The sequence below is a fragment of the Rattus norvegicus genome, chromosome 10 (assembly GCF_036323735.1).
Source record: "Rattus norvegicus strain BN/NHsdMcwi chromosome 10, GRCr8, whole genome shotgun sequence".
NCBI lineage: Eukaryota > Metazoa > Chordata > Mammalia > Rodentia > Muridae > Rattus > Rattus norvegicus.
This window is the reverse complement of record NC_086028.1, coordinates 33,855,904-33,880,175: the sequence shown is the minus strand read 5'-3', so window position 1 is coordinate 33,880,175 and position 24,272 is coordinate 33,855,904. Positions and strand designations below refer to the sequence as shown.

The window sequence follows — 24,272 nt, the reverse complement described above, 5'->3', positions numbered from 1 at the left end:
GCCTCCTGCTCACACTTTGACTGTGTAGACTAGCATGCTTTCCCTTCAAGTTGAAGACATCAGCAAAATTAGACCTTTTATTCAATGCCATTTACATTCTGACTATAAATCGGACTCACATCCTTTGTGTTGAGCCAAGCATCAGTTGTTCACCCACATTTGTAATAAAATCATTTCCTGAACAATCCAGTTCTCTCTTTGACAGCAGAGAGCAAAGTGGGGGAGGGGGGTTCAAACCAGGTGCTGGAAGTTTTGCTAAGCCCCAGGAAGGTGCTTGGTCAGTCTCAGACTCTGGTCATGGAGAAGAATGGCATGAGAAAATACGATATTTAAGAAGTGGGATGGGTGAGATGGAACTCATTGGTACAATGTCTGCTTAGCATGTGTGGGATGCTAGATTCAAGCCTATCACCAGGGAGACAAGGAGAGAAACATATGGAGACAGACAAACAGAGAGATAGAGAGAGACATAGAAGAGAGACAGAGAGAGACAGAGACAGAGAGACAGAGACAAAAACAATACTACTTTGGGGACATGCTATTGGCCATCTGAGATAAATTCTCAAAACAAGCATTTTGTAGTGAACATGTTTTATTTCAAAGAACTTTGCAGGAGGGCTTCCTTCCCTGGGAGCCCTAATTGCCAAAGCAAATCTCCAAGGATTTTTGAAAGTAGGAGCTGTGTGTCCTTGTAGCAGCCAGAATTTCCATTGTGTGAGCATACTGGTCTCTTTGCTTATGCCTCTTGTGGTGCCCAAGCTAGTCAACTGATTTTTAGTGTTTATAGTACTAAATACCTTTCTGGATCCTCTTTTGTTCTTATCGTAACCCATTTGCCTTGTCCAGATTTTAGTCTGACCAGATTCTCTTCTTCCAGAAAGTGTTCCTGTTTAAATTCATGCACATTACATCTCCCTTTTACTTTGCATGTATCAAGCCATACATATTATGTACCAACCAGATCTATTCATCCATAAGCACTGAACCTGTAGAATTAATTCATCCCTCTTCCGAAAAGACATGAATTTGCTCTACATGTTTTGGATACCTGTTAAGACCCAGAGATGCAGCTCCCAAGCGGGATCAAGTACGGACTGGTGACAGGTGCAAGTAGGGGCTAGAATGCCAGCCTTGAAAAGAAAATGTTTTTTCTCATTTGGCCTTAAACTATGTTCTGCTGTGTCCTGTTTCTGTGGAAGCGGCTCTCACGCTCTCTTGGTAATGGCGAGTATACTTTGATAATAAGAAGAGGGGTGATTTGTTATGTGAATATTTTGAGAAGAAACCTTTGTTTAGTCGTATTTCTTTGTTTAGTCTTACCTCAGTTGTTCCTGGTATCGTGGGAATAATCATCTTATGGTATCTTGCCAAAATGGAAATTGAGGTAATGCATATTCATATCTACATAAGGATTAATAAAGCTTGTGACTGCGTGCAGTTGCTTCTGCCTTTGCTCTGCAGCCCCTCTGTCCTGGTTGTTTGCTACCATACCCAGGGCCCCCAATGCACTAGACGTTGACAAATATCTGTCTGTGAGGGTGCAGACTTATACTCCCAGATACTTCTGGGGAAAGAGAGTTGCTTGATTCTAGGAATTATTGAGACTCTATCAGTATATAAAATTTTGAAAAACGTTCTGCTATAAACTGGGTTTGGTGGCAAACATCTAATAATGTGGGACTCATGAAGTGGAGACAGAGTGCTCAAAAACTTAGTATCACCTTCAATTACACTACAAGTTCAAAGCCAGACTAGCATGCATAAGACCCCTGCTCAAAAATAAATAAATAAATAAATAAATAAATAAATAAATAAATAAATAAATAAATGAAATAAATAAACAGTTCAGGTGGGCTGAGGACATAGCTCAGTTGATGAAGGACCTGCCTGATATACCAAAAGCCCTGGGTAATATAGGTACTTGCCTATAGTCCCAGCACATGTGTGGTGGAGGCAGGAGGATAAGAAATTCAGCACAGCCTTGGATACTTGTTTCAATCTAAAAATAAATAAATACTTTTAAAAACACAGCATTAAAATGTTTTTCTAACTTTCGCCTAAGTCAGGGTGATTTGGGGTGTTTCTTCTTTGTCTGCTCCTTTAGGGCATGGACATGTATCCACTGCATTGCCCAGACAAAAGCCAGTTTGCTGTTATTCTGTTTGCAGCAAACCCAGCACCTGGACATGCTGCACAAAGATCTACCATGAGTCTTAAACCCAGGGTCTGCAAAAGCTATACAGAGGTTTACCATGAGCTGATACACTTAATTCAAAATCAGGTTTTTAATGACAGATGTCTATTGATCAGCTGCTACGTCCACCCAAGACATTGGGGATTTGCGGTCACAAGAGACTTTCCTTTTGTCCAGGCACATAGTTCAATTAACTGGATAACGTGTCTAATAAAATAAAAGCTATTGAAATAAAACACTCAGAAAGATGAACATCATTTTTTCCTGTGCTCAGATTTATTTTCCTCTCCATTATTTCTTCACAATTTTTTACATTTACAATCAGGGACATTAATATTAGTTACAAAATTATTGTGTCACTTATTTTGTTTTTCTTAGCATATATTCATTGTAAAAGGGTGGGTTTTGTTGTGACCTTTTCATACAGGCAAAAACTGTATATTTGTCGTGCTCTACTAAAACTAAGCAGGAAGTTCCATGAGAGCAGATGTTTAATCTGTCACATTCACATTTGTCCCATAGCCCTGCCCTCCCCTAAGCCTGGAGGAATCTCTGTTCTTGGGAAGTAGAGGTCACAGGATAGAAGATGAGTCTTCTCAGACAGGATTGGCCAGTGAGACGATGGACTTACATGTGTGGCACATGTCAAAAAAAATTAAAACTTTAACAATAAAGTTTATTGTAAAGTCTGGTACACTTTTAGGGTGAAACACAAAGAAGAGGACTAGAGAGGGATGTAGGGCACAAAGGATGTAGACTCTGGTCCTGTGCACTATAACCTATGAAGGATGTAGGGCACAATGGGTGTAGACGCTGGTCTTGTGCACTATAATATATGAGGGATGGTGGACACAATGGGTGTAGACTCTGGCCCTGTGCACACCTATGAAGCATACCTCCCGACCAGATAGAAATAGGTCACAGGGAATGAGATCAATTCCAAACATTTGTGAATATGGAGGCCGCGTGTTCCTATTCCCTCTCTCTGGGTTAGTGGAGACTAAGGAAGGAGCTCGGGTCAGAAGGAGCAGTTATTTCCTGTCCCTCTCACCTAGTAAGAGCAAGCAGGGGGAAGAGGAAAATGTTTTTTTTTTTTTGGAGGCAGTTCTGTAACTTTATTTGACATTCAGCAGTTAGTTCTCATCCACATTGACCGTCTGTAGATTTTTGAATGTGATAACAGGCACGTAAGTTACCAGTGTGTAGAGCTTGTTTGGTGAATCCTCATTCTCATTACGCTTTCTGGACAAACGTACTCGGATGCAGTACGGAACATTCCTTATTCCTTTGGCCCAGACGGCTTTATTGAGCCTGGTGTCTATGTGCACATCTGGAGTCCCCATCTCCTTCATGGCAATTTTCCGAATTTCTTTGAGTGCCCGAGGAGCACGCTTCTTGAAGCCCACTCCATGGATGCGCTTGTGAATGTTGATGGTGTATTCTCGGGTCACCACCTCGTTGATGGCAGAACGGCCCTGCTTCTTCTCGCCACCCTTCTTTGCGGGAGCCATTCTGCCGGGCCCAAGTTGGAAAGAAAGGGCGCGAGGGATTGTGGGATGGAAAGTCCGAAAATGGTTATTTTAATGCTAGAACTCCCTCTATAGGGTATCCGTGCTGAGTTAGGTTTTCTTCAGGACACCCAACCAAAGGAAAGTGAGATTCTCTTTGTGAACCAGCATATCCTTTTCCTCCTATTGTCTGTCCTACTGTTGTTGGAGGAAGGGGAAATACTTAATTTATGTATGTGAGTACACTGTTGCTGTCTTTCAGACACATCAGAAGAGGGCATTGGATCCCATTACAGATGGTTGTGAGCCACCATGTGGTTGCTGGGAACCTGGAAGAGCAGTCTTCTCTCCAGCCCCCCATTCTTTTTTGGGGGCCCTCCACTTTGACCTAATTCTCCCCTTGTCTTTCTCTTTCCTTGGTATTTTTTTAGATATTTATTCATTTATTTCATGCATAAGAGTACACTAGCTGTCCTCAAATACACCAGAAGGGGCATCACCGTCCTCAAATACACCAGAAGGGGGCATCAGATCCCATTACAGATGGCTGTGAGCCACCATGTGGTCACTGGGAATTGAACTCAGGAACTCTACACCCATTGCTCTAAACCACTGAGCCAACTTTCCAGCCCCTCTTAATGTCTTATTGATGTTTCCTTTACCTTCCTTCTTTCTGTCTGTGAGACCATCTCTGGGTCCCTGAATTGAGGAATTGTGTGCAGTAGGAAGGCACTGCACAAAGACAGAGAAAAATGGGGATCAAGAAAAGTGCTGATATGGGACCCAGACTATGTTTCCTCCAAAGAACAGTGTGGAGACAAAGTAGCTTTTTGCTGCTCTCTCATCCAAAGGAAACAAAACAAAACTGCTGCCTAAACACCGAGCAGACAGAATTGAAACATGGGAGCCAAAACAAAAATTTTCACAGGGTAGTTTTGGACAATATGAGTGCTGCTCAGCCAAGGGGTATTTGCTGAGAACATAACAGTCACTTTGTTAAGCAGCCTGGGATCCACACGGTATGCAAAAGCATCATCAGGAAACCTAAGTCCTAATGAGGACCTGAGATCAGCAAAATTATACAGACAGAGCACACCAGACACTGGTGTTGCTTGCTGGGCCACACGAGGCAGAAAAGAGATTCAGAGTGGAAGAAAAAAGTCGACTGTAACTATGGTGTGAGGGGAGTGTTCAGTAAGGACTGGAGAAGATGAGTGAGAAAGGAGGGATATGTCTGGGAAAGCCCTCTGTGCAGTGTAACATTGACCGGTCAAGGCCTTGACGCTGGTGTCTGCTTACAATGTTGAGGGAACACATGGTGGCCAATGAGACTGGACATGAGGGAGTTATGGGGGACCAGAAGGAAAGCAGGACTGGGTGTTAGCTTATAAGCAGTGCCACTAGGCTCCTCCCAGGGAACCTACCAACAGCTCACTTCATTATCTGCTGCCAAGTGTAGGTTGCACACCGAGTAGAGGTAGCATATAAAACGTACTGCTTTCGACCCCAGTTGTCAGTCTCCATGTCTATTTCCTTCCCCCCTCCCTCTCCCCCTCCCCTTCTTTTCCCTTTCATCCCATGTTTTCCCAGCTGGCCTCCCTCTTTCTTTCAGTCTTTCTTTCTCCCCTCCTGTGTTCCCCCTTCACTGACCTTATGGCTTTGTTCCTGTCTGTCTGCCTCTACTCCTTCTCAAGGTACTCACACTCCGCCCTTCCCCAAATAAATCTCCCTTATACCTGTTTTGTCACAGGGCATGATTTCTCGGGGAGAGCACCTTGGCATGGATCTGCCAGGTACCCCTGCCCACCACCGCATTATATTTTACAACACTCGGTGTTGACAGGGGTAGGGTTTGTGATGTAAGTCTTTCATAATAAAATTTTCATTCTCCAAAATATAAAGTCACCATTAGTAGCCTGGGGTAGCGGACAGCCTATGCAATGACGGAAGAGTCAAACAAGGAATCCCAGAGGTGCTAACATGCATAACATAACTAAATTAGGTTAGCCCAGTTAGGGAGCATTGCTACCCATAAACAGTAACAGTGACAAATGCTGGTGTCAGGTGGGAAGTGGCAGCTGTGAAGGAGACAGGAACTGGAATGCTTTAGAAGGGTCGGCAAGAGCCGTTGATGGTGGATTGAGTGAGTTAGTGAGGATAGCCCTTGAGACTAACTCCAGTGTGTTAACCTTCAACTAGTTAGACCTGTCACTAACTGATGAAGGAAATAGAGTGATGTTGCCCCATGAACGAGGAAGAATGTTCACAGCACTTTACCTAGGACAAGATCATTCAAGGGCCATAGTGAAGGACTGTATTGTAATCTAGTGGCTCAGAGTAGACTCACCTACTAGGAAAGCAAAGAGACACATGGGGGCAGCAGAGGACCAAGAAGAGTCCTCTTCCTTTTGCTTTCCTAGTTGCCTGTCTTACATCCAATAGTGTTGTGTTGATTTTGTGGTTCCTTCCTCAGTATTGGCCATTCCACCCCCTGGTCTATAGACTATCGAATTCCATTAGTTTTGGTTCTATCAGTGATTGATGAGCCATCAGTAAACAGTGCATTAGTGAAATATTGTGACCATTCCGATGGTCCCCACAATTCAATAAGTGCCTCTTTTGGGGGAGGGATGAGCGGTTTAGTGATGGGGATTATAGGCAACTGAGCCATTTCCCCTGTGTGAAACAGCACAGAGCTCTTTGCTACCAACCCCTGTCAACAAGAGATTCAGATAGGTACCCACTCCATTGTAATACTGTTGAGGTCTGGGAATCACCACACCAATGACTCAGACATTAAACTCACTTAAACAGGATTGGTTTATTGAATGCAAGTGCACCCTAAGACTGATCGATCAAGGCCATAACCCAGACTAGGAAGCTGAGTGTGACCCTAAATGTTTCTCAGGGCCACTTTATATGGCAAAAGCCAAAATGAGCTCATGTATAGGTGCAGGAAGCACTATCCAATGGTTGGCTCTGACTCAAGCTATTTTGCCCACCTAGACAGAATGGTTCTTACGGACCTTTCTTCTGATTGGTCCTAAGTGGAGATTATGGTGGTGAAACTTCTTGAGATTAAAAACCTCAGGCTGACTCCACTCTGAGTCAAGCTATTTTTCTGTGTCAGTAAAAATATGAAGTGACTGGCAGGTATGAGCTTTGATTTGTCAAAACCTATTTTATTTAGGGTTATTACCTACCAACAAAGGGTAGGAAGGTTAATAGGGAAAGGGGGTTGTGGACATTTTAGAAGTAGTTCCTTGAGATGATTCCACTCTTCTTTGTCAGGACAGCAGCAGTCCAGTCCAGTAGCAAACACCAAACAAGAATCAGTAGCATCAGTAGCAGCAGCACAATCAACAGAAACAGGAGGGCTCCTGTGAATCATCATGAGTCAGCAGAAGTGGCCAGAATCAGCCAGAATACCTCAAGAAATTCTTTACCACACTTCTCTCTATGGAGTGAAGACCAGTGAAAACCAGAAAAGCATTGAAATGAAAGAGTATCCTCTTGCTGTCTATGTTGTTCTATTAATATTCTTCCTAAACTTCATGCACCCTCTCAAGTATCTGTTTTCCTCAAAACATCACATGCCCTCTCAGAAGAAAGCTTCCATAAAAACGTCTCATGACACAACTAAGTTTTTAAAGAAACCAGAAATTTCCATTTCAGGCAAGCATGGAACAAAATGGCTACAGCTATGCTGGGGGCATAGGATTCCACAATACGTTTCCTTCTGTGGCCAAGCATGCAAAGGTCTATACCTTCAAATGGATATAATCCATCACTGTAATGAGCTTGCTTATGACTATAGGGAGGTTGGCAATGACTGAGTATAAGGCTCTCCATGTTTCCTAAAATGTCCAGATTTGTTTCTCAAAGACAGAAATATTTATTCTCTACATGTAGAAGGCATTTGAAATAGATGCCAAAGCAAATGTTGATGGAATCCTTTTGCTCCCCCATTGCCAAAACACCAATGAATATGATACCCATAATTAGGGCATCATTTGGCTCAATATTGTCTAGGCGTGCAGTCATGGAAATGAGCTTATCCGCAGTTGCAAAAGCTGCTCTTTTGGTCCCCAGTGGAAATTAAATACCTTTCGAAAACCTTGTAGACAGTTTTTGTAGTAATCTGCAAATGTGGTATGTGATTTCTCTAGTGTGCAAACATACCAATTGGGAGCTTTATCTGAGTTTTGTCCCTAGGTGTTGTGTCCCTAGGTAAGCTGTAATAGCTTTTGTAGAACCTATAATTCTAGGGACACCTAGAACAGACCAATCACATAGAGCAATGCCCTAAGCCCCTCCTCCACAGGTGAGGACATAACTAAAGGTCACATAAGCTCAAGAAAAATCAGTTGTAGAGGCAGGACCACGCCCCTGAATATGTAGATGAAGCCTGACCCATCCAAAAGAATTATATTAAGGGTCGTTTTCAGAATTAAAGTTGTATAGGAATTATTCCATTGTCTGAGAGCTTCTGTCATAAGAGCTGTAAGACTGCTGCTTGGGGAAGAGATCTGCTCTCTCAAAATAGCTGCCAGAAGCTCCCCTGCACCCCTCACCAGCTAGTCAGTCCCCTGATGGCTCAGCCCAGCCCGAGCAACCCAAGCAGCAATGGTGAAAAGGAGATGGGACTGGCAGCAGGAGGGAAGGGGCAAAAGCTGTTCTCTCTCTCCTCGCCCAAACCCACACACCACTCACACAGGTGAGTGATGCAATAAACAGCTGCCAGAGCCCTACAAGGTGTGGTGCATATACTTTAACTTTCCAAACTCTGCAAGATGAAACGCATTCATTTTCCAACTTTCATTTCTTTGTGCCTTTTGGTTACTTCCCACAGGTTATGAAGTTTTATTATACAAAGAACAAGTAGGACATAGCCTTATAATTTCCTTGGATATTTGCCAAATGTTAGAAAGATCTTTCTTCAAATCCTTGATGTTAAATGTGCTTTCTATGAAATTCTGAGGCTTCTAGCACATTTCCTATTAATGACTGAATAATTTCATTATTACATTGTGCTAGAGGGTCTTGTTGACACAAATGGGACTGATATGTGTGATATACAATGGGTGATTTCTATTTCTGATTACTTTCTGTAGTTGAATAAATAACAAATTTAATTATGAATCCTTTGGAATAAGATCAGTGATTTCAATATGTAAAACAACTTTCTGCATACCGAGAATTAGTAACTATTGAGAGATTGAAGAAAATCTTATAATACCTTATTACCTGTCTATAGCTCTGATTTTTTTACCTGAATCATAATGGCTCTGAGATGCTTGAATTATTTATCCTGACTTATAACCTTCCTTTGCTGATTCATTTGCATCAGTATGGAATGTACATGCTCAACAAATTGTTTTCCCTTTTTACTATATGATGGAGAATCCAATTAATTGTTTTTATGAACTGAAGTCTCCTGTTTGAGGGATATTTGTTGTTGATCTCTCTCAAAAAATTACTGCAAGCTCTTTGCCACTCTTCATTTTTCTGCCATAATGAAGCAATTTCAGCATTAGTAAAAGGTACCACAATTTCTGCTGAGTCTATTTGTGTTAATTTATGAAGTCTCCTTTTTGCTTTTAGAATCAATTCAGAAAACTTTTCTATAGAGGTCTTTACTTTTTTACTCTGTGTGCTAAAAAGATTCATTCTAAGATACTGTCCTTTTGTCTGCATAAGAATTCCTGTGAGAGAATGAATAGAGGGCAAAATAATCAAAATATAATCCATCTTTGCACCCAAACATGCCACATGTACATAATTTCTTTTCTACCAGAGCCAATTCTTTCTCAGCCTCAGCTGAAAAATTTTTTTGGACTATTTGAGTGCTAATCACCTTGTAAAAATTGAAGTAAATTACTAAGCTCTTGAGCAATTAACACAATTGTGGGCCACAGCCAGTTCATATCTCCTTGCAATTTTTGAAAATCATTAATAGTTTGAAATTGATATCTCCTGACTGTCGCACCTGCCTCGGCCAGCGAGGAAGACGCAACATGGTCGGATTCTTCTCAACAGCCTTTATTGCAGGACCACCTCTTTGCTGATACAGGGACCTCGAGCGGTAAAAGCGCTCGCCTTATATACACAACAGGCTATGGCTATGCTAATTGTCCTTCAGGGATTGGTGGAGCACGAATCACCCCACTATCACTCCTGCTACTTGTCCTCCAGGGATTGGCGGAGCATGAATCACCCCATTAGCATGGTACCGCCTCGGCCAGACTGCCAGGTGCAAACCCACGCATGCACAGTACTGTTGTTCACTACAGGAGGGCGCCAGATCGCCTCATTATCCTACGGCCGGCCTGGCAAGGGGACAAGCCTGCGCATGCTCGATAAGTTGTTTACATCCAGACGGGGCTGGATGTCGGCACCATCTTTGTTTTACCATGCCACTCTCTACATCTCCCCCTTTTTTGTTTAATAAGATGACTGATCTAGATCTGGGTGTCACGTCAATCTTGTCATTGCTCCTGTCTTAGGTCATTCCTTATGATGACTCAGAATTATCCGTCATTGGGTTACCCTATTGCCACCGGGCCCCATGTCTTAGGTTGGTCCGAGCTCGAGGAAAGTTGCCCTTCCCTGGATACAATGACTCCACATGACAGTGACAAAAATGATCTAGGGCAAACTCTTAATCTTTCAAAGAGGCCAGCCATATGTTGGGAGAAGCATCATTTTCAATGGCGATCATAGCCTGGTAAACAATCGCTTTATGTCTGGCATGTTCTCTTTTTATTAAACGGCCAAATAAGCCAGAGATATACTCTGAATCCCAGGAGGACAATAGCTCCCCAGGCAAACATGCCAGACCACTCCTTAAAAAAGGAGAAAGCGTTTGTGATCCATGAGGTAAAATCTTCAACTGTGATGGGGTCCAACCTGGTGCTGTTAAGGACAGCAATCTGCATCAGCAATTGCCTTGATAGTTGCTCTGCTTTCACGGACCAGTTTCCTTTCAGATAATTCGAGATTTCTTTGCTCTGTTGAGAATGCTGAGAAAAGTTAACTTGTAAAGGAGTAATGCATAAACCTCTAAGGGAGGAAACGCAGGACAGCTGTGTCATATGATACAGTGCTTCAATTTGTTCTTGAACTAAATCTATCCTTTGATTAGCTAATAGAAGGCCAGATGCCAAATAGGTATTAAATTCTTCTTGTATCTCTAGTGTCACTGCAGTTCTTTCTACAATCTGATTGACAGTCTCAGCCGTCTGTACTTGTTTAGTCATGGTTATTGCGGCTGTAGTAGCTGTGGCAGCAGACAGCACAATAGCTGAAATTATAGCTGCCGTAACTCCAAAATCTCTTCTGGCTCTTAGCAAATTAAGAATAGGAAAGCTATCTGGATTTGCCTCCACTGGGATTGGCACAAAGGAGGGAATCTTAACCATCACTGCGGTGTCATTGGTGCCATCCCAACATTCAGCTAAATAGCAGACTACATCAGAGCTATTACAATTTAAAACATCCTTGCTTACATTAGTGCTTATCAGAAAGAAAAAAGGTGATCTAACACATACTGAAGTACTAGTGGCAGTATCATTTGCCAAGAGGTTATTATATTGAATATTGATCAACCTGGTATCATTTTTTCTGGTAGCTGAAACATTATACAGTGTGAAGTTCTCACCCATCAACCTAGCAAAGGGGGTCAGGGATGTATATGCCCCTTGCTCATTGGACAGCACCCATTGAAACCAAGGCCAGAGATTTTCCATGCCAGACTTATTCTGTTTCCAATTAAATTGTGTTTTGCTAAGAGGTGGGGAAAACTCAAATCCTGGCAAGATTTGTTTTGCTCTAAGAAATGGACTCTGACATGGGGTAAATTCAGGTGGGAACTCTTGATACAGGGGGCAAGCAGGTAAGACTCTATGACGGGTAGAGTTATCCTGTGTATAGTTACCTTGCCCTGGGTGTGATGGAACACTACAATTATGCATCATAATCAGTGTTGTAATGTTCAAATCAGCAGAACTATTGACTGATGTGTTTCCGCTGGCTGAAGAGACCCCCTTGGTAATTTTACTCAAAGCAGCCAGGATGATCCCGATGTCCATTGCACTGCCACTCATAGGATCCAACCAATTAGCTAACGTGGCTCTATGGAACCAAACACAGGGCAGGGAAGAGTTCCTAACAGTAAAACATAAGGTATGTGACAGAGAAAAGTTAGTGGCAGCATACCATTGGGGCATTTCTCCATTCGGCACTATACAGGGAACATCACGCAAACAGGAGGTGGAGAAAAAGGTTGGCAAAACAGTAGAATTGCTATGAACTGGCATGGGTACTGGCCAGGATCTGGCAATAGCCCACAGGGTGAGCGAATCAACCTGTATTACCATTCCCAGTAGTAATAGTAGGGTTTGTAGTCTCATCTTCACGAAGAGCAGAAGGCACTTTTCAAGTCAAGCGCTCAGGTACCCAAATTGGATTTTCTGATCCTGCAGAAAAACACAAACAGCTCCCCTAGATCTCGAAATCACGGGATCTGGGCCACGCCATTCATCAGTTAAGACATCCTTCCATTTTACTTCTGCATTAGTTATAGGTGTAGTAGCAGCATGGCGATCCACGGCAGAGCGGCCATGCACATCCAAAATTAAGAAATTTAGAGTAAAAAGAGCTAAAGAAAGTTGTTCTTTTGGTGTTCGGCCACTGGCAATTCCCTCTTTTTGTTTTTGTATAAGCTCTTTTAAGGTACGATGTGCTCTTTCCCCAATTCCTTGACCCTGGGGATTGTATGGTAATCCTGTAGTATGACCGACCTGCATTGTCTGGCAAAATGCCTGAAAGGCAAAATGTGTAGGCAGGCCCGTTGTCTGTCTTGAGACTGTCAGGCTTTCCCCAGGCCGCCCATGCCTCTAAGCAATGACTAATGGCATTACGAGCCTTTTCACCAGTCATCAGAGTGGCATGTATAATACTGGAACAGGTATCAACAGAAACATGAGCATATTTTAAATTTCCAAATTGAGATATGTGTGTGACATCCATCTGCCAGAGTTTTAGCGGGATCAGACCACGAGGGTTAATCCCCACCTGAGGAGGGTGGTGAAACTGAACACAATTCTGGAAACATAACACCACATCATGGGCTGTAGCTCTAGAGATTTTAAATATTTGTTGAAGAGTAAAGGCAGGAACATGAAACTTTTGATGAAATTCTCTAGCAAGATCAACCGGAGCAACATGAAAAATAAACTCTCTACGAGTACTAGCATCCACCAGGGCGTTATTACTGGTCATGGGACCAGGCAAATTAGTATGGGCTCGAATATGTTGTATGAAAAATTTATTTTTTCTGGCCCAAATCAAATTTTGTAATTCTAAAAGAATTTGACATGCGGTACTAGTCGACCGAATTGGCCCTGCAATTTCAAGTGAGCGCACAGCATTAACTACATAAGCAGAGTCAGAAATTAAATTAAAAGAATCATGAAATCTTTTAAAAACTTCCAAAACAATTTTACATTCTGTAATTTGGGGGGTGCCTGGACTGTATTGAATTAAGCTGGTTCTTGAGAATCAACCATATAGGCACCTACACCTGTTTTGGAGCCATCTGTATAAATATCTAACGCTCCAGACAAAGGCTCAGAGGCAGTGGCCTTAGGAAAAATCACTGGATGTTCAGTAAAAAATTGTAGCAAAGGATCCTTAGGATAGTGATTGTCAAACTCTCCGCCAAAACTACAGCATAATATGGCCCAATCATCTATCAAGGCACACAATGTTTCTATCTGAGCTGTTGTATATGGTATAATAATTTTCTTGGGTAGAATACCAAAATGCTGAATGCAAGATTTAATGCCTAACACAGCAAGCTGTGCAACGGCAGAAGGGTAATATTCAAGGGTCTTATTAGGAGAAATATGGGGATAAATCCAAAGAAGCGGTCCTTGTTGCCATAACACTCCTGTAGGCTGATGAAAAGTTCTTAGTATACACAAAAGGAGATCCTCCTTTTCCTTGTACCTTCTTAGCATTGCCTTTTCCAGTCTTTTTTCTACTTTCTTCAAGAATAATCATGCTTCCTTGGTTAAAGCACGGGGTGAAGTAAGCTGAGAATCCCCTTTCAGGATCTCATAGAGTGGTTGTAAGTCTACATTGGGCATTTTAATATAGGGTCGAATCCAATTGATGCTTCCTAGTAATTTCTGAAAGTCATTTAATGTTTTTAAATGATCTTTTTGTAATTCAATTTTCTGAGGGGAAATACTATGAGGAGTGATTTTAGTTCCTAGATATTCCCCCATTTGGCCCATTTGAACCTTTTCAGGTGCATGAACAATTGATTGTTTTCAAGCACCTTAACCACTTTCGCATAGGCTGCTTCTAGGGTGCCACAATCTTTAGCAGAAAGCAAAATATCACCTTAGCCAGATTGGTGGGGCATTTTCCAGCCCCTCGGAGACCCACCCTTGGAGCTGGCGGTAGACCTGGGTGTTAGATGTCAAGGGGCTGACAAAAGAATTGTAACCAGTTCACCTGGGACTTTCAGGACCTCAGTAGCAGCCCTTTATCAAACTGTCTCAGTGGGCTAAAGGCCCATGGGAAAGAAAACATTGATCCTGACCTTGGCCACAGCCTCCAGTTGGAGTAGCTGAAGAGCCGGTGCCAAGACTTTCTCCTCTTATCATCCTAGAGTAAAGCCTGTTCTGTCTGGCAAAACAAAGTTACTCACAGTCTGCTGCAGACTTTTTCTGAAACTACTTTAGGGGCTCCCCTGTCCCCAAACCTGGGGCATTTTGACCATAGGGGCAGGAACTGGTTGCTGAGGGGATGGGATCAAAGGCACTCTCCATGTCAATGATGACCAACGGGAAATGTAACTTAATGTTGAAGATCAACTCCTCTCTTAGAATAAGGCCAGCAGATAAGGCAGGCTCCCTTAAAGAACTTCTCTTCATGAACGCTCTCCTCCTGTGAGCAAGTGTTGAAGGTCAGGCCACTAAAGGCAGCAACTGGAATTTTTTTTCTCACCCTGTTCTTTGAGGGATGGATAAATTCCTTTCTTGTTCTTTTTTTCCTTAGAGTCCTCCCCCGCCTCACTCTCAGCCTTTTCAGGTTGTTCCTCCTGTAGCATTTCTAACGCGCAGCCTGTCCCTTTTCTATAGCCTGTTGACAGCATTTCTGATCTTCTAGGCAGCTACGCACTAAGTGCCATACCGGCCGAACCCCCGCCTTTAAGGTTCCTTGCTCCCAAGCAAAATCTAAATCCTTCCCCAACTTATCCCAGCTGCCCACCATGAGATTCCCAGAGACAGCGAACCAAGGTGCAATGGCATCGCACTCACTAAGAAATCTCTCTATAGTGTTTCTTTTCATCCTAAGCCTTTTTCTTTCAAACAGCTCTTGAAGAGCCAGAAAAATTGGGTGAGACTGAGAAGTCCCCATGTTCGCTACAGGGGCTCGAGGCTAGTTTCACTCCCCCCTACTGTGTGGGCTGGGAGCACAAGCACAGATAAAACACTGTTTCAAAAAATAACGTTGGCTATCAACCAACACACCACCACTAGAGCAGGGTCCATAAAATTAAATTTCCTACTCACTACACTTGCTCCGTACCCAGAGGCCTTATTGCTGCTTACTACCGCAGATTTGTATTGTCCCTCGTTACCTGGGGAACTTTTATTTACGAGCGGTTTTACGAGCAGGGTGGGCTATCGTGTTTGTTTACACACGACTTCGTAGCCTGGCACTTGTTGGCTATTCCCAGCAAATGCACTCCTGTCCGGGACGGTGGCAATTCAAAAGAAAACAAATCCACTGCACAAAGAAGAAAAGAAACAAAATTATAAGTCCTACCCACAAAGGATCAATTGGGAACAACATTGCTGTAGACCACAGACTTTTTAGCCTCTAAACCAAGGCTTTCATCGTCTCTGCTTACCTCCAGAGAACTTTATCGTCCCTTACCCGGGAACTTTCTGACGTCACCGTCCTGGATCTGAAGAGTTCTGAATCCACGAGAATGTTCTCAGTTCACCTTATGGGCCACGAGTTGTCTCGCCCGCCTCGGCCAGCAAGGAAGACACAACACGGTCGGATTCTTCTCAACAGCCTTTATTGCAGGACCACCTCTTTGCTGATATGGGGACCTCGTATTAAGTGATAATGCTGAGAAGTAGGATAAGTGCTCCTTGAAGCTCATCACAGATTCAGGGTTGGTTGCCCAATCTCTGTCAGTGTGACTCCATGTTGAGGTATGAGGTATGTCATTATGCAGGTGAAGGCAGGTACAAGATAGAACGAGACCTGTCATTGGACGAGAAGTAAGGAAGGGCAGGAGAAAAGTTTTAGAGAGGAGGGGGAGATGGGAGAAAGGAGAGGAGAGCAGGCAAGAGAACATGAAGGTGGATTTTTTTTTAAAAAAGGAATATTTCTTTATTTCCATAACTGCCTTCGAGAATTTCAAGAATTGTAGATATCTACATAGATACATAGATACATACATACATACATACATACATACATACATACATACATAAATGCATATATACATAGACATATAGGAGATATATATATGTAAATGAAGAAGAGAATTCTGTCTCTATCTCTCCTATTCCATTTTAAATTAACTGATGTCCATTGTACACATTTCTAAGACTCTTCACTTAATTTTACATATTTTCATGATCTCATTTTTTTCCTTCATTTCTGTTTATTGCATCTTTTTTCTCCATCTTTATTAAATTGGGTATTTCTTATTTACATTACAATTGTTATTCCCTTTCCCAGTTTCCAGGCCAACATGCCGCTAATCACTCCCCCTCCCCTTCTTTATGGGTGTTCCCCTTCTCATCCTCCCCCTATTACCACCCTACCCCCAACAATCCTGTTCACTGGGGGTTCAGTCTTGGCAGGACCAAGGGCTTCCCCTTCCACTGGTGCCCTTACTAGGATATTCATTGCTATGTATGAGGTTGGAGCCCAGGGTCAGTCCATGTATAGTCTTTGGGTAGTGGCTTAGTCCCTGGAAGCTCTGGTTGGTTGGCATTGTTGTTCATATGGGGTCTTGAGCCCCTTCAAACTCTTTCAGTCCTTTCTCTGATTCCTTCAATGGGGGTCCCGTTCTCAGTTCAGTGGTTTGCTGCTGGCATTCGCCTATGTATTTGCCATATTCTGGCTGTGTCTCTCAGGAGAGATCTACATCCGGTTCCTGTCAGCCTGCATTTCGTTGCTTCATCCATCTTATCTTGTTTGGTGGCTGCACATGTATGGGTCACATGTGGGGCAGGCTCTGAATTGGCGTTCCTTCAGTCTCTGTTCTAAACTTTGCCTCCCTATCTCCTCCAAAGGATATTCTTGTTCCCCTTTTAAAGAAGGAGTGAAGCATCCGTGCTTTGGTTATCCTTCTTGAGTTTCATGTTTTCTGTGCATTTAAGGTAATTTGAGCGTTTGGCCTAATATCCACTTACCAATGAGTACATACCGTGTGTGTTTTTCTGTGATTGTGTTACCTCACTGAGGATGATATTTTCCAGTTCCATCCATTTGCCTATGAATTTCATAAAGTCATAGCTGAGTAGTATTCCATTGTGTAGATGAACCACATTTTCTGTATCCATTCCTCTGTTGAAGGGCATCTGGGTTCTTTCGAGCTTTTGGCTATTATAAATAAGGCTGCTATGAACATAGTGGATCATGTGTCTTTGTTATATGTTGGGGCATCTTTTGGGTATATGCCTAAGAGAGGTATACCTGGGTCCTCAGGTAGTTCAATGTCAAATTTTCTGAGGAACCTCCAGACTAATTTCCAGAATGATTGTACCCGTATGAAGGTGGATATTAAGATTCCTCTCTGCACCTTTACAGGTTGCTATGAATATTCTTAAGGAATGGATGTGTACAAGACTTTGTATGTCTAGATGAGCAAATTATATATTATCAATTGAATCAGAGGTTTCTGGGTTGTGTGTTCTTTCATGTGGCGATTTAATTGAGTTCAATAGAGTGTGTGGTGGCAGGACACTGGGCCTGCCACAGTATTGGGATGTGTATGTCTGGATGGTGGCAACCTGCCTTGGGAACTAGATTGTTGCCAGGCTCAGAGAGTAGCTACCGTTGTGTGATATGGGATGGAGCAAAGAGGGTGAGACACTTTGCTGACTCAAATATCAAACAGATGTCATGGGGCACTGCAGTGCCAGATCTAGTGTAAGATAAAAGAAATCCATTTTTTTAATTTTACAGCACAGGTGACACCAAAAGTGGGGTGAGGATCCACTAGTAAGCCTAAGAATTGAGAAAAAGTTTTGTTTTCTAAGGTAGAGGGGGCCAGCCCATGTTAATCACATGATGTCCCAAGCATGGGAACCTTAAAAGAAGAAGCAAAAACAGGCTTACAGGCTTTAGGTCCCCTGCTGTGATATGTAGTTGCAGCTCAGAGAGTTAGAGATTAAAAGCTACTTTTTAAACAAAATTTGTTTAGAAAATCTTTCAGGATACTCATATTCCTTCTAACATGAACTCCATGGGAATTATGGTTTAAAAATAGTAGTTACAAAAGCCACCTGCTTCTTCTTTTTTAAGTCTTTATTAGATATATTTCTTTACTTATATTTTGCTACCTGCTTCTTAATGACAGGTATTATTAAAAGGTGATTAAGTTTCATTTTTGAAGAAAGTACAGAGAGTACAGAGATTACCTGAATCACCTGAAGATTTTCGCCCACTGTTCAGAACTTAGGGAAAATTAGTCACTGACTCCAAGTAGAGAGCTGTGATCGAAGTCTGTACACCTGGCAGAGTAAATACAGACATATATTATGGTTGTTAATAAATAAAAATCTGAGGCTCCAGGTAGAGAACTTGACAGATCGATATATTTTGGGCTAAAGTCCTGGATTTATAAGTTGCTTACTTATTGGTATTAGAATTGATAGACGGTGTTTAATTGTTTTATGAATTACCCTGCTAAAGGCCATATGGCTCAATGAAACTGATTAGCAAAGGTTTATGGTTATTTTTGATATTTACCACAACAGGAAGCTCAGGTTCTCTTTATGTGGGCCCCATGGGAATTTTGGGTTAATTTCCTGATATGACAGATTAGAAAAGTCTAACAGACTCATACACCTTTGTTTAGCTTAATTTTTAAAAGATTGTTTAATCTTCATAATGGGTGTGACTTTGAATTTCTTAGTTATATTATCCCTGTGGGAGAGAGTGCAAGATACAAGCTTTTCTGGTTACAGACTAAGGGACACAGTATTTTGGGAGAAAGGTTTTGTCTTTGTGTCTTTAAAATGGGTGATTAGGCTCTGGACACCTTGTAGAGTCATATGGATCAGATTGGATAGAGGGAGATCACCTGAAGAACTAAATTCAAGAGAATCAAACAAAAAGAGATCTCAATTCTAAACTTGTGTCTTGGGAATTACGTTTTCCAGAAGGTGCCTGCCTGGATTCCTGATCTCAAGGACTTTCAGCTGGGTCCAGTCAAGACAAGCACATCAGGTTACAATTTGCTCCATTTTCCCTACCCCCTACTACCAAGGATATCTCAACACTCACATACAGCTTGAAGACGTTATGGAAGAGACATTGCCCTGATTCCCAGGACTTTTGAGGGGCTGAAAGGAGTTATTCTAAGGTTGTTTTATGAGGAATTTGGAAATGGTATTAATTTAACAGGGAGGAATTAACTAAATTGAGTTGTACAGCCATAATCTCATTTGGTAACTAAGTGAAAATTATATCTTTACTTTGGTATAGAATTTATTTGTTAAAAAAAATGAAAGTATGAGGTTTAGAGCCAGTCCTTCTATTGATGGCATTACAAACATCTGAGTTGAGTACACATGTGAGTTAAGGGCCAAATAGCAAATTCATGGCACTGAGTTTGTGAGATAATATATTAAGATAGTTAATGGACAACAGTCCAGATTATCATATACATATATGGTTTTCAAAAACTTCACAAAATATGAGATTTAAAGTTATTTATCTTTTCTTGAGACATCTACTCCTAACAGTTCCCCTTTGGTGGATTTAAAGAACAAATTGAATATCTCTTTCTCCTTCTGAGACAATACCTTGTTGCTAGGAGCCACCAGGAAGGAACTGCCTATTTCATCTACAGACTAATACTTTCCATAAAGGGGACACTTTATACAGAATAGTTGTTGACTGACAATCTCTGCTGAGCCAGAATTATCAGCCCTTCGAAGTTTCGGCATTTCAAGAGTCTGTCAGTTGATTTTGAACCAGAAGGCTGAAACTTGCCCTCAAATGATGCTAACAGAGGACTGTGCTAGTGGAGATTTGTCTCTACAACCTGTCTCAGTTCTGGCGTTTAGGCTTCTTATGATTATAGATATTTGGTCATTCTCAGATTTCTGATGGGGTTGAAGACTGATTATAGGCTCATAACCTATCAGGCTGTTTAACTTTAAAAATACATATTTTATTAAATAGTTATCAGATAGCATACAAGCAAGGCAGAATATAACAGATTTTAAGCCTTTCTTGAGCTGGAATGGATAGCTAAATGTTCTGTTTAACTGATAAAGTGTTGGACTGGATGTTAGGTACATTTTATGCTTTTAATTACAAAATGATAATACGTTGTACTCAGTTTATTTGAGAGAAAATGTTTTTTTAATTAGACAGAAAGGGTGAAATGTAGGATGATAACATTATGTAGGTGAAGGCAGGATGAGAAGGAAGGATGGGCAGAGAAAAGTTTTGGAGAGGAGGAGGAGATGGGAGAGAGGAGTAAAGAGCAGCTAAGAGAACAAGGAGGTGTATGTTAAGATTCCTCTCTGCACATTTACAGGTTGTTATGAATATTCTTAAGGGATGGAGGTGTACAGGGCTTTGTATATCTAGATGAGTAAATTATATCTTATCAATTGGATCAGAGGTTATTGTGTTGTGTGTTCTTTCATGTGGTGATTTAATTGAATTCAAGAGAGTATGTGGTGGCAGGACACTGGGTCTGCCACAGAATTGGGACGTGTATGTCTGGATGGTGGCAACCAGCCTTGGTAACTAGATGGGTGGAGAGATTGTTGCCAGGCTCAGAGAAAAGCCAACAGCAGTGTGATATGAAATGGAGCTAAGTGAGAAGCGTTGCTGATGGAGTGAAAATATCAAATGGATGTCATGGAGAACTACGGTGCTGGATCTAGTCCAGGATATAAGAAAGGTATTTATTTAATTTTACAGCAACAAAGGCAATGTCTTTTGAAAGTAGACAGACAAGAGCATCATGTTTCCTCGACATGTTCAGGGTTAGGAGAAAGGCTCAGGGAAGGGTGAGCCCTTCTGCAGCAAAATAATCCACTTGTCCTCATTTTCATCTGCACCATACTTTCTCGTGGGTTTAATCCCTCCTTTGATGAGATGTAAGTCACAGTGCCCATCAGTTCCCTGTGGGTATAAAGCCTCTAAAACCACTCCCAGAGAGACAAAGATTCAGGTCTGTTTGGTATTCTGTTCCCTGTTCCACACAATGATGAACAGTCCCAGGTTCTGTTGGGTTACCAGAAAGTGGATTGTCATACAGGAGATGGTCATCACTCTTCTTGTACTGCTCTGACTGGTGTCTTGTTGCTTTCCTCCTCCTCTTCTCCATTATTGTCTATGCAGTGTTGTGTTCCTTACTCTGATCAAGATCCCATTGTCATCTTCTCTCAAGGTGTTTAACTTACTCGTCCTCGCTCACTGCTCTTGACACCAATGTGTTTGATTTTCCACCTATTACAAAGCCACCCTTCTTGTCTCTAGGAAACAGTAGAAAACATCTCTAAAATGGAAAGTGGTGAAGATACTGATATCTATTCTGGAAGTGGCCTTTCTAACATAAAGGACAGGTACTACATACAGTTTTGTGAGTATATCAGCAGTTCTTCTCTTTCCTGTAGTTTACAAATGCCTCAGGGCCACCCTTGTGTTCAGTACCCACCTTTTTCTTTCTTTCATTTCCTTTGTTCCCCAGAGTCTTTCTGTGTGCCTGTGGTGGTTTGAAGGAGACTGTCCTCATAGCCTCATATATTTGGTTGCTTAATCACCAGTGCGTGCTACTACTTGAGAGAAATTAGAAGGACTAGTTGTGGCGTTGTTGGAATAAATGTCTCACTGAGGTTGGTCTTGGGATTTCAAAAACCCACCCCGGGCTTCAAGATGGCAGTGCCTTGGTGGTTGACCGAGAGGTAGAGGTGAAAGCCCCTTCGAAGAAAGTACTTGGGAATCTCCTGCTGGTCACTCTTGATTTTCTGGGAACCTAGCAGGCATTTTGTTTTGTTTTGTTTTGTTTTTGCTTTAATGAAGAAGTAAATCAAATAATTGTCAACGTGGGATAAAGATCAACATTCTCCACCAAGAGTGGGCAGTTTAGGAACTCCAACAGACCAAGCCCGAAAAGAAGTCTGAAACAGAGAGTTGAAAAGGAACAAAAAAACAATGCATGATGGTCCAAGCTGCGGTTTTGAAGATGAAAGATCCCAAATAGATTATCCAGGACATGGAGAAATTGGATGAAATGAAGTTTAACTCAGTACAACGGCCACAGTTGAATGAGAAAGTACTGAAAGACAAGCGTAAAACCCTGTGAGAAACCATTGAACAAATTGTACAACTTTATTTTTTTAAAAAAAGACCAGAAAATCCAGATATGTACAAAGAATTGAGAAAACTAGAAAAATATGAACAGAAGAAAACTGAACTGAGCCGATACTTTAATGCCATCAAGAACACTCAGATGTGGAAGTAGAGAACATCCCTTTGCCTCATATGCCTTCCAACATCTTGATCAAGGACATTTCTCTTTCTGGTGCCCAGCTACCCTCTGTCCTGAAGAAAACTCAGCATATGAGCCTCCAACACGAGCAGTTTCTATCCTTCCTCTCATGGGACATGGTGTTCCATATTTGTCTCCTGGCAGAAAGCTACCGGGCCCTCCATTTGGCCCACCTCCTCCTCAAGTTCTGCTGATGTACAGCCATAAGGTGGGCTTTTCTCTACATCGTCCCCCTTAGAGGCAAGATGAAGACAAGCTACACAGTCTAGACCTTGCTCAGCAGGGTCATAATGATGACATGTCCAGCACCAGTTACGACTACAGCTATATTGAGGACATGGGTCAGGATAAGCACAATGAAGGTACTAAGGACAGTGACACTGACAGACTCGACACTAAGACTGGGATGAGTTCATGCACTGTCAATGATTGTGAGCAGGAAAACACTGAGGAGAAGTCAGATTTGAGGGTCCGATTTGCTAATATGCCTGGGAAATCAAGGAAGACCATGAAGGAGCTGACTCCTCTTCAAGCCATGATGCTGTGATCAGCAGGTAAGGAAATCCCTGAGGAAGAACAGGAAGTGGAGGAATTTTCAGAGGAGGAGGAGGATGACAATGACGACGACTCTGATGATTCTGAAGCAGAGAAGCAATCACAAAAGCAGCAGGAAGAAGATGCCCACTCTGATGGCTCATCTGCTGCCTCTTCACAGCAGCAGGCTCCTCCACAGTCCATTCCTCTTGGACCACCACCTGCCCCACCCTTACAGTCTCCTGGACCACCTACAGGTCTTCTTCCTGGGCCACCTCCAGGGTCTCCTCCATTCCTGAGACCACCTGGAATGCCTAGGATCCGAAGGCCTTTACCACAACTTTTACTTCCAGGACCACCACCAGGCTGATCTCTTGGTCCTCACCTAGGCCCACCTCCAGGTCTGCCCTGTGGGTCCCCTCCTCGAGGACCTCAACAAAGCTACCTCCTCCTGCACCTCCAGGTATCCCTCCTTGTCATCCTACAATGATGGACACAGCCTTGATGCCTCCCCTTAGACTTGGCCCACATGGCTCTTTCCCACAAGCTCCCTTGCCCAGTCTAGGAGTGATGAGTGCCCCACTCAGCCTCATTCAATGGCCAAAGGCAGATGATTCAAGTGCAGCCACCATCCATAGAGAAGAAAGCTACAGAGACCACCAGTGACAAGGCCCAGATCACCAATCCCAAAGCAGAGGTCACACAGTTTGTGGCCGCTGCACTGAGGGTTCACCTCGAGAACAAGGAGGCTATTACTTTTCCCCAAACAAGGTCAGAGGATGACTCTGCTGTGCCTATTGCTAAAGCAGCCCCCAGATCTGGGCCTCCAAAGCAACCTCCAGATCTGCCAGGCCGGCTTCCGGTCAGAATACTGGTTTGTGGACAAATAGGCTTTTGTTAAACTTAGAGTGAAGAACAATGTCCACTGTCAGGTAATTTCCAAGTCCAGTTCCAGGAGCCTCCTATGTTTGCCTCCTGGAATCCCACCACACAAGGTGCTTCTTTATAATAAACCAGGATGTGAAGCACTGCCTCTAACCCCTGTTCCCTTGGACACCACCATCTCCTTCCTCTCTTCCCCTCTCCATTTTGGGAGTTCTGTCAGGGAGGTCTTAGTTACTTGTTTTGACTCACGTGCCATAGCACTAGAGTAGAGAATTTTGGAATAAAAAGGTTTATTTCACCCTGACTTTTGTGTTTGAGTTCATTTTAATATTTTCCTGCAAATATTTTGTAATATTTTCCTTGTAGT

At 42.5% G+C, this 24,272-nt stretch overlaps 1 protein-coding gene and 1 pseudogene across 1 annotated transcript; one reads left to right on the top strand and one right to left on the bottom strand.

The window, feature by feature from the left end:
* Positions 1 to 3,278: 3,278 nt before the first annotated feature.
* On the bottom strand, positions 3,279 to 3,754 carry Rpl31l2 (ribosomal protein L31-like 2). The gene has a single exon (NM_001408697.1). It carries the CDS (start codon positions 3,703 to 3,705, stop codon positions 3,328 to 3,330), a length of 378 nt encoding a protein of 125 aa, NP_001395626.1. The 5' UTR covers positions 3,706 to 3,754; the 3' UTR covers positions 3,279 to 3,327.
* Positions 3,755 to 20,850: 17,096 nt separating this feature from the next.
* Positions 20,851 to 24,056, top strand: Wbp11-ps8 (WW domain binding protein 11, pseudogene 8; annotated as a pseudogene).
* Positions 24,057 to 24,272: the final 216 nt, after the last annotated feature.

What these genes read in the sequence shown, in the direction of transcription:
- Rpl31l2 (NM_001408697.1), bottom strand. Translation starts at nt 3,705, where the DNA reads ATGGCTCCCGCAAAGAAGGGTGGCGAGAAGAAGCAGGGCCGTTCTGCC.